This window comes from Perognathus longimembris, chromosome 5, assembly GCF_023159225.1.
Source record: "Perognathus longimembris pacificus isolate PPM17 chromosome 5, ASM2315922v1, whole genome shotgun sequence".
Taxonomy (NCBI): Eukaryota; Metazoa; Chordata; class Mammalia; order Rodentia; family Heteromyidae; genus Perognathus; species Perognathus longimembris.
The window spans coordinates 3,797,864-3,821,034 of record NC_063165.1 but is presented as its reverse complement, the minus strand read 5'-3'; the positions used below and the strand labels follow the sequence as shown (position 1 = coordinate 3,821,034).

The following is a 23,171-nucleotide window of genomic DNA, read 5'->3' as shown; positions in this document are numbered from 1 at the left end:
AGGCTAGCACTCTGCCACTTGAGCCACAGCGCCGCTTCTGGCCGTTTTCTGTATATGTGGTGCTGGGGACTCGAACCTAGGGCCTCGTGTATCCGAGGCAGGCACTCTTGCCACTAGGCTATATCCCCAGCCCCAAACATGACAATTCTAAAATCTTAAATCTTAGGTAGTTTCTCCCACTTCAGACACTCTTTATTCAATTCCTATATTTACTGCTAAGTGCTTGAAATATACAAAGTAATAGGACTACAGTTAAGAAGATTTATGTGATCTAGAGGTGTGACTCAGCAGTAAAAAGTCTTCTTAACCAAGTGTGGTGAATTTCAGAATTGCTACAGATAAACTTGAAAAGGTCTTGTAGAAAACGTAAAGCGATGGGTATGTTAACTAGCTTGAATTCCTCATTCTTCAATGTAAGCACATTATCAAAATATACTGTACCCTATAAATATATACTATTATCTGCCAATTAAATAACATAACATAAAGGAGAGAAAGCAAAGTGATGTATTAGGTTCCACACGTGTGCACTGTATTCTATGTGCTTGTAAACACGCAAATACCAAAACAAACTTACCGGTCACCGTTATTACAAAATTGTATACTATCCACTTTATCCTAAAGGGGGAAAAAAATACAAGAATGGTTACCTACATAGCTTACAAATTTAATTTTAAGTGTTAGAAGCAACTGATTTAACAAGAGATTTACAACTGTTCTACATGCATTGTGCTCTTAAGTGCAATGACTTAAGTATCTAACAAGACTATTAAAACATTGTAGAAAAGAAATGGAATAACATGTGAACAAGGATAAAATACTAACTTTGAAGAAACAAAGTATCACTTTGATTACTTATATACAAAAAAATGTTTTCTTTTACAGTGGCTTGAGTCTGTGTGTATCATATAGCTTCTGGATATACCTGGCTTCTTCCTTACAACTTCTTAGGGAAAAAGATGAGCAGATCCTCACCTGTATCCTAGAATGCTACCATTTATCCATCTATCTTGCTGCTCATTCAAAAAGCAGCATTCTGACTATATACACTTTCCTAGGTCACAGGCGACTAGAAACTAACCCAGTTGAATTGCTATGATCAGGTTTTTCAGTGAATAACTGCTGTAACATGAGACCATTCTCAACCTGTTACTCTGAGTGCCAATGACACCTCTGTCATTTAAAGCATTTCTATATGCTTGTTGAGAACAGAATTCAAAAAACCATCTTGTACCTTCATTTTCATTTTACAAATATGAAATAAAATTTAAAAGCTGGGCACTGGTAGTTCACGCCTATGATCCTAGCTACTCAGGAGGCTGAGATCTGAAGACTGCAGTTCAAAGCCAGCCATACAAGCTCCAGAGACTTTCATCTCCAATTAACAACTCAAAAACCTGAAGTGGAACCTGTGGCTCAAAGAGATAAAGCACTAGCCTTGAGCAAAAGAGCTCCAAGGCAGCACTCAGTCTTGACTTCAAGTCCTGGGACCAAACAAATGGAAACAAAAAACTCTACCACTTGGACCAACAGCTCCACTTCCAGTTTTTGAGTAGTTAATTGGAGATAAGAGTCTCTCAGGAACTATTAGTCCTCAGCTGACATAGAACAAAGATTCTCAGATCTCAGCCTCCAGAGTATCTAGGATTACAGGCCTGAGCCACAGGCACCCAGCTTCAAAGTTTTAATTAGTATTTTAATTGCTGAATATCCTTCAGCAAAAATTTAGAATAAAGCCAGCACAGGTGGCTCATGCTTGTAATCATAGCTACACAGGAAGCGGAGATCTGAGGATCACAGTACCAGCCTGAGCAGGAAAGTCTGGGAAGTCCAGGAGACTCTCTATCTCCAATTAACTACCAGAAAACCAGAAGTGGCACTGTGGCTCAAGTGGTAGAGCCCAGCCTTGAGCTGAAGAACTCAGGGATAGCACCCAGGCCCAGAGTTCAAGCCCCACAACTGACGAAAAAAAAAAAAATCAGAATACCACCACAATCAGGGCTGGGATAGCTCAGTGGTACAGTGCTTGACCAGCACGCCTGAGACTTGGGTTCAATCTTCAGCACAGTGAGAAAAAAATGAATATCATAACAAGTGACTCATCTTGGAAGTACAACTATGATTTAATATCATAAATCTAACAAGGTAGCCACAAATAATTTAAAAATAAGCCAGACATGGTAACAAATGCCTGCAAACCCAATACTCAGAAGGTTGAGTCAGGAGGATCTCAAGTTCCTGGTAAGTTTGTACTACATTAAGAAGATCCTGCCTCAAAAATTAAAAAAAAAAAAAAAAAAAACTACCCTCATTAAAACAAAATTAACTTGCTACGCAGAAACAAATCTGAACTACAATAAACAAATCAGAATAATAACCTTAGCAATAACAGTACTATTAGTAATTAATCTACAAAATTTTAAAATATGAATGCTTACAGTGTGGCTTTCAAGTTCTGCGATTTTTTCGGGTGCTTCAAAACCCAAAAAATACATTCTGATAACATGATCAGTACTACCTGTAGCCAAAAACATACCACCTGAAATAAAAATATTAAGGTTAAACATTCAGACTGTAACAAAATATTTGAATGAATTTCTTTACTGAAACACAGAAATACTCAATTTATCTCAACAGATCCATTTTATAGCTCATTATATAGTTTCACAGCTATATTTGTGGCTTTGTTAAGAAAGTGAATGCCATCAGGAAATGTTCAGTCTCATTGTGCTATATTAAGTGCAATGAGGTATCACTTAACTGCCAAGAGTTCTAAGATAACAGGAAAAGGGAGATTCTGATTTCCAAACAATTTTACACATTTATATCTTGCTTTAGAATACACAGATCACTAGCATTTCAAATTTCCTCCTGTTAAAAAGAACACCACAAAAGTTTGCTGTACAAGAAAAGAAAAATGGTGCCAGGGGCCAGTGGCTCACACCTATGTGGTTCCAACCGAGCTGAGGAAGTCCATAAGACTCTTATCTCCAATTAATTACTAAAAAAAGCTGCAAGTACAGATGTGACTCAAGTGGTAGAGCAACAACCTTGCGAGAAAAAGGAAGAGCACCCAGGCCCTGAGTCTAAGCCCCAGTACTGGCAAAAAAAAAAAAAAAAAAAAAGAGAAAAAGAAATAATGTCACCAAAGTTGGTATGGAAAACAAATTTAAATGTACAAAAATAAGTATAAAAAAAACCCACAGATTTTACAATATCCCACACAGGACCATGACAGAGCCGATTAAGTGATTATGTGGACACCTCGAGCTTCACTTTTACTGTTGTCACTAACTTCTAGAAACCAGACAAAATGTGAATGAGGTAGAAGACAAGAAAAAGGCTAACTCATATATTAAATCTAATGAAATGAAGATCTGAAGTCATCTATAGCATCTTTCTGATAAAGGTTCTTAGCAGTAATGTGGTTATTTAATAAAGGCTAAAATAAAGTTAAGAAATAAAGTTACCTTACCAACACTAAAAGAAGAACAAAGCATTTGAACACCTGGCCTAGGTTTTTCAGTGAACTTCAAGGGACGTGGACTTTAAAAGAAGAACATGTTTTGAAATCCATTAGTTTAACACATTAACACACTTACAATATGATTCCAATCTAGCATACTTAAATACTATAAGCTTATCCCCCTACTACCCATCACACACACAGCTCGACCTATGCCATTACATCTTCATGGACTTTGAACATGAAGTCCCATCGCAACCCTCAAGCAAACACAAAGCCATTTCTAAAGTGAAGTGAATAAAGCTCAGGGTCCTAGCAAAGCTATCAAGCAGGGAATACACAACCTGTGCCCTGTACCAGGGTATAGCACTGTAAGTCACTTGGTCACACTTCTGAAAAAAAAAAAGGGGGTAGGGAGCCAGAGATACTGCTCAGTATTGTCTACTATGCATGAGGCCCAGGGTTGAATTCCCAGCAAGGCAAAAATAGTAAAACTTTGTTTCACTCAGTGGTAAAAATCTCTAATCCTAGCTACTCATGACACTGTGGTGATATGAGTCTCAAGTTCAAGGCTAGTGTAAGCAATATAGTGAGAATCTACTGCAAGAACGAAATAAAGGGGGGGGGTGGATACATTTTATCTAGCCAAATACCCGAAACAAAGTTTCAACATATCAATATTAGTATAATTTTAATGGTACTTTAGATTATTTCATAATAAATTCCTGACACCTTCTAGTATGAATATAACACTGTAATGAGACCACTCAATTTCCATAAAAAATACTTTATCATGGACAGGGGGCATGGCTTAGTTGTAAAAGGTAGAGTTACCTGCCTTGCAATACCAAGTATGAAACCTTGAGTTCAAATCTCTATACTGCAAAAGAATATATAAATATTTGACCTGTCAAGACACAGTGACTCACACTTGTAATCCCAGTTACTCGAGGAAACAAAGATAGGAGGATCACTATTTAAGGCCAGCCCAGACAAAAAGTTGCCAACATCCATTTCTCAATCTATGAGCAGGATGTGGTAGCGTGCATCCGTGGGTCCCACTAAGTAGGAAGCTGCAGGTAAGAAGATCAAGGTCCAAGATGCGCCTGGGTCAAAAATGTGAGACCCTACCTGAAGAATAACCAAAGCAAAAAGCTGGCTGTAGAGCTGGCTGCTCAGGTGGAGTGTGCCTGTCTACCAAGCACAAAGCCCCGACTTCAAAGCCCCAGTGGCCTCTACGACTGGGAATACAAATACAGTTCAGACATAAAGGGCTGGCTGGGCATGCACAGGGTCTAGAGTGATCCCCAGCACCAGAGAAGAAATGCTTGAAATGTATGCCCAAAAACTCACAGACTCTAATTGTTTGAAACATACTCACACAAGTCTTCTAACAACTGACCCAAGTATCAAGTCTGAAGTCTAAACATACTTTAGTTTCTCAAATCCTAGCAGCTGCAAGGGAGGGGCTCAGCAGGTGCCAGACTGGCCCCCAGCGGCACTGCTGGTTAGCTATGTACATTTCCAACTTTTTAAAAAATGTTTCACATACGTACTATTTCACTTTGCTTACGTACAAATGTGATCACTAAGACACAAAATTTTGCTTTTTTTTTCATTTCCAACTATCTAAATAACTGCAGAGAAGTAAAGGTTCATGTTACACCTTTTCTGTAGCACAGTGAAAAGTTAAGTTCATAGTAAAAAGGGTACCATAATTCCTCATCGCCTTTTGTAATCAAATTAAATTTCATTGAAAAGAAATTGTCAAATAAAGTCACTTACTTGAATTTTAGGGATTCTAAATCCCACTGCCAAAAGCAAACTGTTCCATCTGCACCAGTGGAAACCATGTATCTTTGGGAGCCTTTGGCCATAGGGCTAAACTAAAAATCAGTAATATAAACATATAATTCAGTTACTAGGGAGTTTCTACTCGTTACACATTTTACAATTTTCCAAAGCTAACTTCAGCTGACATGCTAAGGCAATAAAACACAAATATAAAATATACTCAACACTTTACTGAAAAAAATCTAACCATTAATTTATACCTAATGTGGCCAAAAAAAGACAAAACTAAAAAAACAAGAATAAGAAGAAGCTTCACTGTGGATAGTATACTAAAACATGTAGGACCCTCATGTAAAAGCAGGTGCCAGAGGCTTACATCTGTAATCCTAGAGCCTGGGGTCTGGAAGACTACAGTATGCAGCCAGGTAAGGCAGCAAAATCTAAGAGACTTGTCTCCAACTAGCAGAGAAGAACATGGAGCTGGAAGTGCAACTCAAGTAGTGAAGCACCAGCCATGAGCATAAAAGCCTAGAGGGAGAAACCTTGAGTTCAAGTACCAGTACCAGAAAAAAAAAAAAAAAAACCTACAACAAAGGACTTGCATGACAGAGAACAGGGAAAATGTTCAAACAACAAGCTTAGTAAGACAATGACAAAAAAAAAAAAAGACTAATGAAATAAAGGACATATGTACAAGCAGCAATTCACAGAAGAACCAAACAACTAGAGAATCCAAATAGCCAAATGAAATAAAGAAAACAATCTAGGATACAAGAAAAATTCAATGAACGTATAGAAATCTTAGAAAACAAACTGAAATCCTGTAAATGAGGAATACTCAATCAAAAGTCTAACTTACAGAACAGAACAAACTGGAAAGAAGGTATAAAGAATTAAAGATAAAGCAGAGGAATTAGAGCTAATAACCAAAAATACTGAAAAAGCCCTTAAAAATATGAATTAAAGTTACAAGGCCATTCAGACTCCATTGAAAGATCAAACCTCCAATCATAGATATAGAAAGAAATACAAACCTAAGACACTGAGAAACTATTTAATAAAATGTTAACAGAACATGTCTCTAATCTCAAGGAAGGAGGATTACAGACATCAAACAGCCAGGATCAAGAAAAAAGAACGCTGAAAGCTACAAAGTAGATGTGGGTGGCATTCAGTGGCAGATTTCTCAACACAAGCTCTCAATTCAAGGAGGTAATGGAAGGACATAACTCAAGCTCTAGAAGAAAACAACTGAGCCAGTCCCTGACTCACACCTGTCATCCTAGCTACACTGGAAGCTGAGAGATGAACATCATGGCTCAAAGCCAAGAACAGGCAGGAGAGTCCTTGAAATTCTCATCTCCAGTTAACCTCCAGAAAACCAGAAGTGGCGCTGTGGCTCAAGGTGGTAGAGCGCTAGATTTGAGCTTTTTTAAAAAAACTCAGGGACAGCGCCCATGCCGAGTTCAAGCCCCACAATCAACAAAGAATGAAAACATAGGTTAGTATACTCAGCTAAGCTATTCTTCACAGTTGAAGGATAAATAAAACACATTCCACAATAAAGAAAAGCCAGAAACTCATGACTCTTCAGCCAGCTTTTAAAGGAATCCTACCTAGAGAAAAAAAATTAAATATTAAAAAAATGCAGGAAAAAACAAACCCTGCTAGATGAATAGATTAGCTGAGGAAGTAAGAAACAATTACCATAAAATCAGCAAAAGGACAGAAAATGACATATCTTAGAATATTAAACTGAATGTTAATGGTCTTAATTCTGCAATCAAAAGATTAAAAGGCAAGAGACCCACCCATGTGATACCTACAAGAAACACATCTCACTGACAAAAGACAAATAAAGGCTGACAGTGAAAGGGCAGAAAAAGATCTGCTAAACAAATGGACCTCAAGAGCAGACAGAAGTAGCTATACCTCTATATGGTAACATAGACTTGAAACTAAACCAGTCAGAAGAGACAAAGGTCACTTGACATTTTAAAAAAGGGAATGATCTGCTGGGCACTGGTGGCTCATCGCTGTAATCCTGACTAATAATCAGGAGGCTGAGATCTGAGAATCTTGTTTCAAAGCCACCAAAAAGCTGCAAGTGGATCTGTGGCTCAAGTGACAAGAGAGCTAGCCTTGAGCAAAAAGTTCAGGAACAGGCATTCACAATGGGCACCCAAGGAAAAAAAAAAGTCTCATCAATACATGTATTATCCAAACAAAAAACAACAAAAAAGCCAGGCCTCAGTGGCTCACACCTGTAATCATAGCTCCTCAGAAGGTTGACATCTAAGGATTGTGGTTCAAAGCCGAGCAAGAAAATCCCTAAGACTGTTACCTCCAATTAACTACCAAAAATACAGAAGTGGAGCTGTCACTCAAGTGTTACAGCACTAGCCTAAAGAGAGAAAGCTATTGAGACAACTCCAAGGCCCCTAGTTCAAACCTAGTACTGGTACCAAAAAAAAAAAAAGAAAAGAAAGAAAGAATAAAAAGGGCTGGGGATATGGCCTAGTGGCAAGAGCGCTTGCCTCGTATACTTGAAGCCCGCCCTGGGTTTGGTTCCCCAGCACCACATATACAGAAAATGGCCAGAAGTGGCGCTGTGACTCAAGTGGCAGAGTGCTGGCCTTGAGCAAAAAGAAGCCAAGGGACAGTGCTCAGGCCCTGAGTCCAAGCCCCAGGACTGGCAAAAAAAAAAAGAAAAGAAAGAATAAAAAAACCCAAAACTAAGTAACACCCTAATAAACCAATTGGAACCACACACAATACACATTCTTCTCAGTACCCCATGGAATTTTCTCCAATATGCATTTCTTTTTTAAGAACAAACCAAGTCTTAGCAAAGACTTTGTATGGTGCATTCTATCAGACCATAATGGAACTGAACTAGACTTCACCAGGAAAAGATACCACGGAAAAGACATGGAGACTAACCACATTGTTGAAAGACAAGTGCAACACTGAAGTAAAAGTAAAAATCAAGCTGAGCGCTGTTGGCTTATGCCTATTAATACTAGCTATTCAGGAGACTGAGATCTGAGAATCACAGTTCAAAACTAGCCTGGACAGCAAAGTCCGAGAGACTCTCCAAATAACCACCAGAAAACTAGAAGTGGTACTGTGGCTCAAAGTGGTAGAGTGCTAGCTTTGAGCAAAAAAGCTCAGGCACAATATTCAGGCCCTGAGTTAAAGCCCCATGATAGACAAGAAAAACAAACAAAAAAAACCCCAAACCACTATAAATCAAAACGTTCCAGACATTAGTGGCTCACGTCTGTAATCCTAACTGCTCAGAAGAATCCCAGCATGAAGCCAACCCAGGCAAAAAGAGACTCTGAGACCAAAAATCCAGAAGTGGAATTGTGGCTCAAGTGGTAGATAAGTCAACCGTGAGAGAAAAGGCAAAAAGACACACACAGGCCCTGAGTCCAAGCCTCAAAAGCAGCACAAAAAAAAAACCTTAGAAAGTAAAATAAAAGGCTATGCATCACCTTTGAAGACCACATGCTGTTACTACATTAGTAGTGATTTGTGTAAAGTATCAGTGATCACATGTTCTCCATTACCTCAATTCACTGTGTAATTACTAGACATTTTTCTATTCCTCAACTCAAAGAGAAGGTTTCAAAGGGAGAGGCAAGGACACACGGATGTGTCCACTTGGCCAATTTACCTGTAAAGACGTGATTGATCCCGTGTGTCCTTGCAGCACAGCCACTGGGGCGCAAGTCCTCAAGCACCACACGCGAATGATTTTATCACAGCTCCCTGCCGCAATCATGGTGTTCTCATAGTTTACTGCCATATCGGAAATTTCTGCAGAATGACCTCTTAATGTGGACAGCAGGCGGCCATTATGTGTTGACCAAATCTTTACCAAACAGTCATCTGAACCCTAAGAAAAAATACACCCAAGTGTAAATATGAGAATAGCAATTCTTATAAAATTATTTTAAAGAATACCTTTTTGGGGCTGGGAATGTGACTTAGTGGTAGGGTGCTTGCCTAGCATGTATGAAGCCCTGGGTTTGATTCCTTAGCACCACATAAACAGAAAAAGCTGGAAGTGGCATTGTGGCTCAAGAGGTAGAGTGCTAGCCTTGAGCAAAAAGAAGCCAGGGACAGTGCTCAGGCCCTGAGTTCAAGCCCCCAGGACTGGCAAAAGAAAAAAAAAAAAGTGGGAGAACCGATTTTCTGCCAACAGCCACTTTTGTATGTACATCACTGGAGGACCATACAAAATTGTCAATACAGGAAGAGGGTTGTGGGCAGTGGACAAGAAGCTTAAGAGAAGCTACTTGTCTGTCCTGTCATGTACAAATGATTCTGAAAGCTGAAAAGGGCTGGACATTCCCCAGCCCTGTCCTAGATGATCCTGAAGCATACCTAAGTGCCGAAGGGACACCATATCGAGGCCAAAAAGTTAACTCACTGTAAAGATTCTATGTCCTGTCCTATCAAATGCTACACAGTAAACAGCAGACAGATGTCCAAGAATCCTCCTGTGCATTTTTATATGCTGATACAGAGTTCCTGGAAATGCTGTGCTAAAAGTGGAGCACCCTGTGAGTTGTTTTGCTCGATGGATCTCCACTAGGAAATAAAAACAATGACAAGGGTTAAGGGAAGGTAATGAAGACACTAAGAAAAATTCCAAAACAATTCCTAGACTATAAATTATGTCTGAGAAATCCTAAGGAAACCGTTTCTTACCAATTCTAGCCTACTAGAATCAAAACAACTGCTTTCCTTTATGTCTAATTTTGTTAAGAAAACCATTTACAATATGACACTTATTACTAAACAACACTAGTATGAGTACTTCCTTTTCAACTTTAAGGCCACATGTGCAAATTCTGTCAACAGTTAAAAGCACAGTTTCGGAGGTCTCAAAGCCTCGTCACTTACCAAGATTTGGCGGGGAACCATAATGCACCGGCATTTCGGGAGGCCTTCCTCTGTGAAGAGCAGCAAAGGCAGAGCCCTTCCAGACTGTGTGCCTGCAGTCTTTAAAACGAATTTTAGATACACATAAAACCTTGAAAGTTAACCCCAAGAAAGATTTTATAGAATACTTACGTAAATTGTAATAAACTGTTTTATTCAAAGTGTTACCAGCTAATATATGTTAACAGAAAAGCCCTGGATGTTTATTAGACTATTTCTGAAGGAAAAAGAAAACTGGAGACATCTCAGATACAGCAGCAACAACAACTAACATTTGAATAGCACTTTACAATTCACAAAGTGCTTTCTACATACAGTATCTCATTGAGTCCTCACAACAACCCTGTGAGGTAGGTATTTTCACGAGTGTACAAGTGAGGTAACTGAGGCTCAAAGGTTCCAGGACCTTTAAGGAGATCCACTGCAAATGGCTACTAAAGATGGGCTGGCCAAAAGACCAGATCTTTTTCTTCAAGTCCCAATGAATGCCATGTGTTTATTTTTCAATGCAGAATTATACCATCCAATATGAAGATGAACAGCCTTAATCACAACTGATCCAATGTTTCAAAAATAGAAACTTTATAGGAAATGCATTCTTGGATTTATATAAAGATCCTTGACTTCACTTGTTTAGTTTTGAAATTTAGACAGTACTAACCATGACTTTTATCTCCTTAGAAAGTATTGGCAACTTAAAGTTAGTAGCTTTCCCTTTGTTTTAGAATCACAGATAATCTTTTCCAGAAAAACACACAGATACAGAGACCTGAGAGTCTGAACACTAATTCGAAAGCCCATCCTTCCTTGAACTACAAGTGCACCAAGGCGAAAATGCCTACCCCCTCTTTAGGAGCTAGCAGCAGAACACAGGTCATGAGCAGACCTCACGCCCTTGCTGTGCTAGAAATTAAAATTAGCTTCTTCACAAGTGAAAGAGAAAGGGAGGGAAGACATCAACTAAATCTCCACTGAGCCTCGGGCGCGCCAAACTAACAGGCATGTTAGGTTTTTACATGAATGGATTCATCACCACTATCGTGACCAAAGAGTAGTGATAAGGCATCCTCTCACTGTACTGGTACAAAACAAATACAGAAATATGGCCTACCCTATGGCACCTGGCTAGTTTCTTCTAAGGCCTGCCAGTTAGTTCTAAAGCAGTGCTCATCACAAAACGACATTGAGCTTGACACAAGGAAAAACAAAGCAAAACAGGCTGCCCAAGCAACTACTATATAACAACCTCCAGTTAGGATAGTTACACAGTAAGGACGCAGAAAAAGGAGGATACGAAGTTTCCTGATTGGAGCCCCAGTGCAGCACGGCTACAGAGCACTGAGAACTCAAGCTGACAAACCAGCCTGGCATGGAACCAAGAGGGAGGGTTGTTCTTTCTCGGTCAAGCTTTATACTGGCGGTGCATATAGAGGTAGCATCACAGCAACACAGCTCTTAACAAAAAATAATCACCTGGTAAACTTGAAGTATGCTAAGGATCACAAGAACCAACCATCTTGCCCATTAGCAGTTTAGCCACATGTATACATAGATCATAGCACATACACATACTTAGTCTAAGTCATATATACCAAGCTAACAGGAAAAGTGTAGCGATTCCAAACATTTTGCTAGCACATAACTTTGCAAAAAATTAAATCAGTGGCAAAAAAAAAAGGACCATGCAAGTTTACATTTTTTGTGCTACTTTCAAACTGCTACTAACTTGAGAAAGTCACTTTCTCTTATAACAAAGGACTTTTTGGATCTAAATACCAAAGGAAATATTTCTAGCATTTAAAGAGTTTATTAGACACATACAATTACATTCCATGAGGTTATGAGTAAGCTACAAAAATGGAAAATTAAAACTCACATGGATAAAACCTCAAACACATCTCAGAATTCAAGCTTTTTAGCTTAACATCTATATCTTTATCAACTTTTAAACGCAGGACCCATTAAACACTTATGCAATAAAATTCATTGTTCTATGCTAAATGCGGAGAATTTTATAGTCCACAGCATGATTTATAGTTACATTATCACCTTTCTTCCACAATGCTTACATTACTTCACAATTAGAATAAGAATTCTTAAGCTACATAATACATAGCAGAACACTTCTTCAAATTAAGGTACCTTTTGCTGTACGTAGCAAAGACTGCCTTCCTGCACCAAGTAAAGAAGTGACTCTTGAAATACTGGGCGGGATTTCTTTATCCAGCATCGGCCCGATGCGCTGGCAGATTTGCAAGAGATGATCAGGAGCCACATGTTTATTGGACAAGACCTGGTTGGAGAGTTAGGTTTTAATGACATTGTCGTTCACAGCCATCTGAAAAACCTCTCCATCATTTAGGGATAAGTCTGATGAAAACATGTAACACTGAAAATTACAAACTATTTCGGATAACTGAAATAGTAAGTTACTCTATGGATTCAAACTCATTTCAATCAGAATTCCAGGATTTTTTTTTTCTAGAAGCTGACAATTCTATCCTAAAATTTATATGCAAATCTAAGGCTGAGGGCACAGCTGACAGAGCACTTGCCTACCACGCACAAGGTATAACTCCGACTACTACATACATACATTACATTGACTGATGCGCAAACAATGTAGAAGAGCCAAAGCAGCTTTGAAATGAACAACGACTTGGGTGCCCGTGGTTCATGCCTGTAATCCTAACCAGGAGGTTGAGATCTGAGTACTGCGATTCAAGGCCATACCAGGCAAAAAGTCCCTGAGATCACTAGAAAGCCAGAAGTAGAGGTGTAGTTTTGCCTTAAGTGAAAACCTATAGTGTTTGGCCCTGAGCTCAAGCCCCAGTACCAGCATAAAAAAAAAAAAAAAAAAAGACTGATAATACTTGATGTCAAGACTTGTTACAAAGGGCTGGGGATATGGCCTAGTGACAAGAGTGCCTGCCTCATATACATGAGGCCCTGGGTTCGATTCCCGAGCACCACATATACAGAAAATGGCCAGAAGTGGCGCTGTGGCTCAAGTGGCAGAGTGCTAGCCTTGAGCAAAAAGAAGTCAGGGACAGTGCTCAGGCCCTGAGTCCAAGCCCCAGGACTGGAAAAAAAAAAAAAAAAAAAAGACTTGTTACAAGGTGTTAATTTACAGCACCATATTGGTATATAAAGAGATCAATAGAACATTAAGTCAGAAGGTGATCTACAAATACTTCAACCTCCCACTTTTGTCAAAGATGCAAAGACTAGGTATCTATCTACCAAAAATATAAAATAATGAATTAATCTATAGGTCACAACATAAAATGATTTCAGGGTATCTTATGATAGCCAAAAAAAAAAAAAATCAGAGAAAAAATTTTATGACCTGGAGTCAGGATAAGATTTATAATGTGATATGAAAGGCACAACCCACAAAAAGAACAGACTGATGGAGGACATAAAACAATTCTTTTCAGGCTGCAAATGTGGCTTAGCAGTAAAGTGCTTGCCTAGCATGCACAAAGCCCTGGGTTCAATTCCTCAGCACCACACAAACAGAAAAGGCCAGAAGTGGTGCTGTGGCTCAACAGAGAGCAAAAAGAAGCTAGGGACAGTGCTCAGGACCTGAGTCCAAGCCCCAGGACTGGCTTAAAATAAAAATTTTTTTCTTTACAAACATTGTGGTTCAAGTGATAGAGCACTAGTAGCCTTGAGCACAAAAGCTCAGGGACAGCACCAAGGCCCTGAGTTCAAGCCCCAGGACTGGCATGGGTGTGTGCCCATGCACACGCGCGCACACAGAGATAACATAAATAATGTGTCCTATGGTATAGCTTAATAAAGGATCTCGGGGCTGTGGATATGGCCTAGTGACAAGAGTGCTTGCCTCGTATACATGAGGCCCTGGGTTCGATTCCCCAGCACCACATATACAGAAAACGGCCAGAAGTGGCGCTGTGGCTCAAGTGGCAGAGTGCTAGCCTTGAGCGGGAAGAAGCCAGGGGCAGTGCTCAGGCCCTGAGTCCAAGCCCCAGGACTAGCCGGAAAAAAAAAAAAAGAATAAAGGATCTCACTTCTGTACCTGTCAGCTCAACATGAAGCATACATAGCATCCCTGCCTCCCTCCACCAATGTCTGAAGGACTTGCCAAAATACGGGGACACCAGCAATACTCCACGTCCACGCATTCAGAACTCTGAGAAAGAATAATGAGCTGAACACAACCAGAGAATGCATCATAAAGCTAAGGTCCTTTTAACTTTTTCAATCAAGACCAGTGCTCACTTGGGCACAGCGCTACCTCTAGCATTTTGATGGCCAACTGAAGAACCCCATGGACTCGTCTGCCCAGACTGACTTCAAACTGAGACTCTCAGATCTCAGAAAGAGTAGGCTAAGATTACAGGTGTGCACTACCAGAACCCTATCAAACTTCTAATACGAACATAAAAATATTAAAAGGACAGAATGCACTGGGCCAGCACTGTGCTTATAACAGGATGAAGGGGAGGCATTTCCTAAACTTAGTCAATTCAATACGAAGATTAACAAATGCTATGTATGCATCAAATAAATTCTATATTTGTACCTAGTAAACAAATTTCATGGGAGATTTTAACAAATGTTCTCAAACTAATACCAGAAGCTGGTATGAATCCATCAGGATGTAGATAATCTGGAAGGAACAAAGTCAAAGAACTTTTTTCTGCCAGTCCTAGGGCTCGAACTCAGAGCTTAAGCACTCACTGCCCGAGCTTCTTTTGCTCAAGGCCAGCACTCTACCACTGGAGCCACAGTGCCACTTCCAGCTTTTCCTGCTTATGTGGTACTGAGGAATAGAACACAGGACTTCATGAGGATGCTAGGCAAGCGCTCTACCACTAAGCCACACTTCCAGTCCAAGTCTAAAAACCTTTAATCCCTTAGATAAAATGCTGCCATTGGGTGAGCCCTGTGGAAACGACTCTCTCATGGCTCACTTCTACCACCATTGTCCAGCACTGAGCTACAGGAACTGCCCTTCTATCAGTACCGCTATTCACTCAGCCCTAGTGTGCATGAAACAGATTAGGACTCCACAAATGGAAATTAAGTGAAAGAAATCTACACAATTATACGTGCTATCAGGGATGTTACCAACAGTGTAATTACTACTGCACATGTACTGGAAAACCACTTCTTTCCATATCAATAGTAACTTGTCGAGCTAGTTATTATCGACCCAGTTCTGCACATAAGAGAACTGGGGGAGAGTATCAAAGATTAAAAACAACAAGCACAACAGTCAGGATTACAAGGCAGCCAGCACCAAAAGCCAAGCTTCTATTCTATACCGTGTCATCATACATGGGTCCAGTGTCTGCAAGTTATCAATGACATGCCTACAGAATCACAGATGTCTACAACCAACTACAAAGAAAATGCAGACTCCATAGAAGAAACCAAAACAGTAGAAGACAAAGAAGTTTGTTTTCACTATATAAAAAAAAAAGATAGGGAGGCAAGAAGGGAGTGTGTACAAAGTGCTGAGATTGCTTGGAACATCTTGTAAACATGTGAAAATGTAACAATAAAATCTCCCTTTGTATTACTAATGCAAAAACTAGTCATTTCTTGCTCATTTAACTTTTCTTTTGTCCTTTAAGATAAAATTCTCTTCACTGGACCATTGATGAAAGTGAACTATGCACCTTGAGGGTAGAGTTGGGAGGGAGGGGATGGGAGAGGAAGAGGAACAGATGACACTGTACAAAAGGAAGTGTCCTTATTGCCTGACGTATGTAAACGCAATCCTGTTGTATAATCATCTGTAAAATAGTAAATTATAAATAAAAGTCTCTTGTGATTACTTCCAAAAAAATTTTAGAGGCTCAGACCAAGATTTAAGTAGAGTCCTATCTGGCAATGCACTCCATTCCAATCTTGGAATTCCTCAATCCTGTAGTGTTCAAGAAGGTCCTACTGGGGCTGGGGATATGGCCTAGTGGCAAGAGTGCTTGCCTCGTATACATGAAGCCCTGGGTTCAATTCCCCAGCACCACATATATAGAAAACGGCCAGAAGTGGCGCTGTGGCTCAAGTGGCAGAGTGCTAGCCTTGAGCAAAAGGAAGCCAGGGACAGTGCTCAGGCCGAGTCCAAGGCCCAGGACTGGCAAAAAAAAAAAAATAAGGTCCTACTGTTCTCTGTTCAGGGAATTACTTCACAAATCAAGCAAGTATACAAATAAGCAAAAATGGAAGAAAAAAAGAAACTGTAGACTTATGTTATATTTATTTACATTTATTCTGATACAGTGGCAAGTTTTTCCATTACTTTTATTTTTGTTTGATATGGTAAAAAGAATTTACAAAGTAAATTCAGTTATTTTTATAAAAGTGAAATCCTAGCACGCACGACGATGCATACCTTTCAACTCAACTATTCCACAGGCAGAAGAATTTGAGTTCAAAAACAGTCAGAACAAAAGCTAACAGCAAAAGTGACGGAGACATGGCACGAGTCATAAATACCTGAGTTACAGCTACCATGCCCATGCTGCAGCATCCCCACCCCCCCAAAAAAAGGAAAAGTTCAATCTTCAGAAAGACCATAAGTATCTTTTCACAGAGATGGCTAAACATATCAGATACTTGCTCACAAAAATTGAACTAAATGTCTAAGTGGTGTCAAATATTTTCAGATTAGGTTATTCCCCACACTTAAAAAAAAAAAAAAAAAAAAAAACACCTTACTCAGGAAGTGGCACTGTGGCTCATGTGGTAGAACGCTAGCCTTGAGCTGAGGAGCTCAGGTACAGTGCCTACACCGAGTTCAAGCTCCATGACCAACCAAAAAAAAAAAAAGCAGCACTATCTTAGACTGGGAATATGGCTTAGCTTAGTGGTAGAATGCTTGCCTAGCATGCATGAAGTCCTGGGTTCAATTCTTTAGCACCACATAAACAGAAAAGGCCGGAAGTGGTGCTGCAGCTCAAGTGGTTAGCCTTGAGCAAAAAGAAGCCAGGGACAGTGCTCAGGCCCTGAGTTCAAGCCATGGGACAGGCAAAAAGAAAAAAAAAAAAATATATATATATATATATATATATATCTTAAGCTGGGCATAAGTGGCTCATGCCTACAATCCTAGCTACTCAAGAAGTGGGTATCTGAGGATTGTGGTTCAAAGCCAGCAGGAGAAGGAAAGTGTCTGTGAGTCTTCTCTGTAACTATCCCTTTCAAAAAAATAAATAAAAGCCAGAAATGGAGCTGTGGCTCAAAGTGGCAGAGCACTAGCCTTGAGCCCAGAGCTGAGACCCTGTTCCCAGGCCCTGAGTTCAAGCCTCAAGGCTGGCAGACACACAAAAACTTACTCAAACCTAGGTGACTACAGTAAGGATGGATTATTCTGATTAGGGTATATGAGTGTTTGATACACAACCATGCCTTGGTATCTTGTACCATGGTACAGAGTTAAAACAGGCTGTAATGAGGAAGAGATAGAAGCAGGATGGAGAGAATCAAAAAGGGGAGAGACTATGTTCAGAATACTTTATTGTACGTGTGTGAATAATCACAAGTGGGAAGGGAGAAGGGGGTGTGGGTGTCAAACAGGCCAAAGTGAAATCTTCCTGTGTAACTAAATGAGGCTAATGAAGTTTAAAAAAGAAAAATTTAATGCCAACCTAACTACATTATACAAACTGCTTTGGGGATAGAGGAGTATTAAGGAAAACACTGGTCTTTTACAAACCTAAATCGTGTTAGTCAACTAAGAATCAATCTCACTGAGCACGCTGGTAGCTCATACATGTAATTCATTCTAGCAACACAGGTGGCTGAGATCTGAGGATCTCAGTTTGAAGTTAGCCTGGGCAGGAAAGTCCTTGAGACGCTTAAACAATTAAACACCAAAAGCCAAAAGTGGAGCTATGGCTCAAGTGGTAGGGCACTGGCCCGGAGCCAAAGTGCTCAGGGACAGTGCCCAAATCCTGAGTTCATGCCCCACAACAACAACAAAAATCTCAAAAAAAAAAAATCAAATCTCAATCCCCAAAACCACAAAGAAAGTTTGATCACACATAGCCAGACATCATGGTGCAAATTCTCTAATTCCAGCCTTCAGCAAGATGTAGCACCAATACTGCATGTTCCAAGGCAACCACCCTGGGTTGCATAGTGAGATCCAGTCTCCAAAAGACTAGCTAATATTTCACTGAAGGTTTGGCTGTTTTAAAACCATGAGAAAAGTCCACTCCACAGACTCTGCCTTTTTCAACTGCTCCTCTAACAATATGAACACCCTTTATTCCTGCTATAAACACTATCAAAAAAATAAAGAAAAGTGGGCGCCAGCAGCTCACGCCTGTCATCCTAGCTATTTAGGAGGCTGGGATCTGAGGATCCCACTTGGAAGCCAGCGTCTGTAAGCCTCTTATCTATCTAATCTCCAATTAAATACCTAAAATAATCCGAAAGTGGAGCTGTTCACAAAAGGGGTAAGAAGCACTCGCGTTGAACTAAAGCATCTCAGGACCTGAGTCCTACACCAAGTACTTAACTGTGAGAGAAAACAAAGTGAGTAATGGAGAATGGGCAAACAAGGCGTAAGGACCGACCAACCAACGGTATTCCACGTTAACCCTACTAGATAAGTAAACAGATAATAAAACTAGTCTACTTCAAAAGCACAACACTAGGCTATACAGAGCAGGACCAAGTGTAGAAATCCATCAGAAATCCAATCACTGCGCTCAACAGATACCGGCACGGCTCAGAGCATAGATCCACGGACATATTCACGGGGCAGCAAGAGTTATTTTTACTTCGCTGCCCAAGGGGAGGAATTAAAACGCAAATAAATTAAAGAGCTCCACACGGAGGTTGGAAAACCCTCGTCCACCTCGGTAGACGAAATGACCCGGCATGTTCCTAAGGAAACAAGTGGTCGGAGGACGTGGGCGGGGCGGAGGAGGTGGGCCAATCAGAGCGCCACTTGCAAGCCCCACCCAGACGGACAGAGCGATGAGAGCGCGCCGCTGAGTGGCCGGCGGGTGTGCTCCGCCCCCCCCCGCCCGCGCCCCGCCCCGCGGCGGGCGGCCGCACCTGGAGGCCCACCCCGGCCTCGCACGGGGGGGGGGTCCCCACCCCTCCCCCGGGCCGGGACGACACCCCCCCCCACCCGGACTCTTTCCCGCCAAAACAAACCCCCGAGCGGGGGGTCGAGCCCCCGCCGTGCCCCCACCCCCCCCCCAGCGCGGCACCCGGGGGGCGGGCGGGCGGGCGGGCGCGGGGCGGCGTGTCCGGTGCTCACCAATTCCTCGTAGCTCCTGCTGTGCTCGTTGCCTTCCCAGTCCAACCTCTTCGGCAACAGCTGGAAAGAGACACGCGAGAGGCGCCCGGTGACCTCGGCTCGCGCGCGGCGGGCGGGCGGGCGGTGGGCGCGCGGGCCGGGGTCGGGCGGGGCCGGGCGGGGCGGGGCGGGGGACGCGCGGGGACCGCGGGCACCGACCTGGTACTGCTCCAGCTCCTGCACCAGCACCTGCGGAGGAGACGCCCGTCAGCGCCCGGGGTCCCTCGGCCCGGCGCGCCGGCCGCACCCCCCCACCCCCGCCCCGCCCCGTCCCGTCCCCGCCAGGGTCCGCGATTCCCCCCCCCCCACCGCTTCCCCCGGGGCGGCGGGGCCTCCGAGCCCGCCCGCCCGCCCGCCCGCACTCACCTGGGCGGCTCGGCGACACGGGCCGGCCGATAGGTACCGGGCGATGAGGAAGTACAGCTCTGCGGGGAGGAGAGGACGAGAGTGCGGTCAGGACCCCGGCGGGAGGGCGGGCGCGGGGCGGGGGGGGGGAGGAGCGGGAGGGGGGACGGCGCGGCGCCTCGCCTCTTACCCGACTCGATGAGAGGCACCGGGCGTCGGGCGGGCGAGGACTCGGCCATGGCCGGAGCGCGGGGCGCGGAGCGAGCGGGCGAAGCGTGTAGGCCGCGCCGAGGCCTGACTGGGCCGGCGTCCCTCCGCTCAGGCGCGCGCCCCCTCCATGCTGCGCGCGCCGCCGACGCCGCCGCCTGCGTCCGACGCCTCCGCCGCCGCCGACGGGAAGTAGTCCCTCCGCGGAGGGGCGGCAAAAGCAGTCCCCGCCCCCGCGGAGCCCCAGCGGGCGCGCGCCCCTCGCGGGGAAGCCGCCCTCGGTCTCCGGGTCTCCGCGACGGTAACGCGGGGGGAGGAGGAGTGAGGGTGGAGGCGGGGCCGCGGCGTGGGGGGGGGGTAGCCCGCGGCCCGGATCCCTGCGCGTGGTGAGGCGGCCGCCGGCCTTTGTGCGCCGGCTCGGCGGCGGCGGCGGGGGGCGGAGTCGGGGGGGGTCGGCGGCGGCGAGGGGCGGGGTCGGCGGCGGGGGGGCGGGGTCGGCGGCGGGGGGCGGGGTCGGCGGCGGGGGGGGCGGGGTCGGCGGCGGCGGGCCGGACCCGGAGGAGCGCGGCACGCGCGGGAAGCTCCGGAGAGGCTGCGGGACGCCGGGGGGGGGGGGGCGGGCAGGGGGGCGCGGGCCAGCCGGGGCGGCGACCCGGACCGGTGAGATCGTAGCTGGGCTCGCGCCCCCGGGCGGCGCCGGGAAGCCGGGGAGGCTTCCGGGAGAGGCGGACCGGGGCCCGAAGCCGTCCTCAGCTGCCACGCTCGGACCTCCCCGGGGCCTCGTGCCTTGGGCGTGTCCGGTGTAAGTGCCGCGGTGAGCCGGTGCCCGCCCTCCCGCACCGCCCCGCACCGCGCACGGCCGCCCGCCCGCCCGCCGCCTGGGTGACCTTCACCGGGTCGCGTCACCTCTGAGCTTGGCCTCTTGCTCACCTGCAGGCCGCAGCGACACCTCCCTGCCCGGGCTCACCCCCTCCCGGGCTGGTGAGTGAGCGTGTCCCGGGCACGCACGCGGTGAGCACCGCGGATGATCCGCTGTGGCGGCGATTGAAGGTGCCACCGGCCTTGGCTGCCCGGGCTAACTTCAATCTGTGCTCCTCAGCGCTCTCGGCGTCCAGAGCCCGTGGGGGGTGGGGGGGGGGGGACGACAGGCGTGAGCCACAAATGCCTGCCACACTTTATTATTACCGGGTCCTGAGGGAACCCGATCTGAACGGATGGTATAAGGTTCGGGGCGCCCGCCAGTGGAATCGAGCACCGAGGATGTAGTCAAGTAGGCGCTGGAAAAGGTGTGTCCAAAAAAACAACAACACCAAAAAGCCAAGACCAAAACGTTACCTCCACTTTAAAGAACTCAGTCCAGTGTGGCTATCAAGGGTGACTCGGAGGGAAAACAGGACCAGAAGTTAAATCGGAAGCGACTGGAGACGCAAGGCAGACACATCATTATAGACACGAAACACACGTTCATTAGATCGGTTACTGACCATAGATAGGGTGGAGAGAAGATAGGTCTGGGTGAAATAAGTCAGTCTCCGGTGGAGTTCAGTGGGTCAGAGTTGTGCCCACCCCACCCCCAGACAAGCACACAAACTTTCCCCAAGTTTAAGATAGGTTACTGGATCTGGGAATGTGGCTTAGTGGTAGAGTGCTTGCTTAGCATGCATGAAGCCCTGGGTTCGATTCCTCATACCACATACATAGAAAAAAAAAAAACAGGAAGTGGCGCTGTGACTCCAGTGGTAGAGTGCTAGCCTTGAGTAAAAGGAGCTCAAGGATGGTGCTCAAGCCCCTAGGACTGGCAAAAAAAAAAAGGGGGGGGGTCTACTAAGCTCAGGACTGTAATCCTAGCTACTCAGGAGGTTGAGATCTGAGGATTGCAGATCAAAGCACACCTGAGTAGGAAAAGTCAGACTCTTATCTCCGATTAACCACAAAAAGCCAGAAGTAGAGCTCTGGCTCAAGTAGTAGAGTACTAGCCTTGAGCAAAACTATCTCAGGGAAAAAAGAAATATCTCAGGGACAGCACCTGGGCTCTGAGTTCAAGTCCCAGGACCAGCACAATAAAGGGGGGAAATGGTATATCTTCCTTTGCAGACGTCCAGGTAGTTTGTCCATCTGCAACTTGTTAGCAGGTTCCTACCATAGGTCATCTCAATCAGGGCTAGAATCACACATACGTCCCTCACACAGCTGAACATACACTTGGGCTTTGTTTAGGAATAGTGTAGAAATCAATTATATGGGGACTAAATTATCAAGATTGCCTGATGAGCAAGGATGGAAAAACCTTTTAGCAGCTAGTAGTGGTGTGCTCTCACTGGCCTAGCCCCACCCCGGGGAGAAATCCTGCCGGGAGCTATGAAGATTTAGCCCTTAGCAAGCAACCCTTCCTAAATAAATACGACAGCCGTTGGTCAGGTTCCCTCAGTGTGCCTACTTCACCAGCGAGAAAGAAACTCAGATGGGTGGAATCCCAGGGGTACACAGACAGTAACTGCCTCACACTGAAAGCAATCCACCTGTGCCTTTCTCCCTTTGCCACACTTTACAAAGGAGGCAAGCAGGGCTGAAAAACAAGATTTGAGCAAGACTTGCCCAGCCATTGCATTAGAGCTAACATTCGAAAGCTGGGTGATGGAGGGTGTTTCACAAGTGACTCTCAGATCCAGTCATTCCTACTTGAAGATATTAAATTCTTAAATTTGTTTGACCTCAGATACATCCTAAGGGGCTTACATACATCTCCAGTTGCTTCCAATTCACCTTCTTTCTGGTCATGTCCACTTCCGGTCACCCACGTAGTCACACTAAATTGAATTCTTTATTTGTTTTGTTTTTCTTGCCAATCCTGGGGCTTGGACTCAGGGCCTGAGCACTGTCCCTGGCTTCTTTTTGCTCAAGGCTAGCACTCTACCTCTTGAGCCACAGCTCCACTTCCGGCTTTTTTCTATATATGTGGTGCTGAGGAATCGAACCCAGGGCTTCATGTATATGAGGCAAGCACTCTACCACTAGGCCATATTCCCAGCCCCACTAAATTGAATTCTTTAAAGTGGAGATAACTTTTTTTTTTTTTGGATTGGTTGTTGGGCTAGAACTCGGCCTGGGCAC

General features: G+C 44.2%; 1 protein-coding gene and 1 long non-coding RNA gene across 3 annotated transcripts in view; one reads left to right on the top strand and one right to left on the bottom strand.

Moving 5' to 3' along the window:
- Positions 1-20,183, bottom strand: part of Brwd1 (bromodomain and WD repeat domain containing 1) — a 95,171-nt gene extending 74,988 nt beyond the window's left edge. For both annotated transcript variants that reach the window (XM_048346220.1, XM_048346221.1), the window contains exons 1-12: positions 20,044-20,183; positions 19,875-19,933; positions 19,668-19,697; positions 19,470-19,529; positions 12,359-12,509; positions 10,178-10,276; positions 9,702-9,862; positions 8,943-9,164; positions 5,252-5,352; positions 3,476-3,546; positions 2,439-2,539; positions 578-618 (exon numbers count right to left, since the gene is read on the bottom strand). In XM_048346220.1, the coding sequence (XP_048202177.1) occupies positions 578-618; positions 2,439-2,539; positions 3,476-3,546; positions 5,252-5,352; positions 8,943-9,164; positions 9,702-9,862; positions 10,178-10,276; positions 12,359-12,509; positions 19,470-19,529; positions 19,668-19,697; positions 19,875-19,933; positions 20,044-20,092 (1,145 nt within the window). In that variant the 5' untranslated portion in view covers positions 20,093-20,183. The remainder of the gene's footprint in view (positions 1-577; positions 619-2,438; positions 2,540-3,475; positions 3,547-5,251; positions 5,353-8,942; positions 9,165-9,701; positions 9,863-10,177; positions 10,277-12,358; positions 12,510-19,469; positions 19,530-19,667; positions 19,698-19,874; positions 19,934-20,043) is intronic.
- On the top strand, positions 9,399-22,726 carry LOC125351450. Its single transcript, XR_007210945.1, has 3 exons — positions 9,399-9,446; positions 13,749-13,753; positions 21,873-22,726. It is a non-coding gene; the product is annotated as an uncharacterized LOC125351450 (long non-coding RNA).
- Positions 22,727-23,171: the final 445 nt, after the last annotated feature.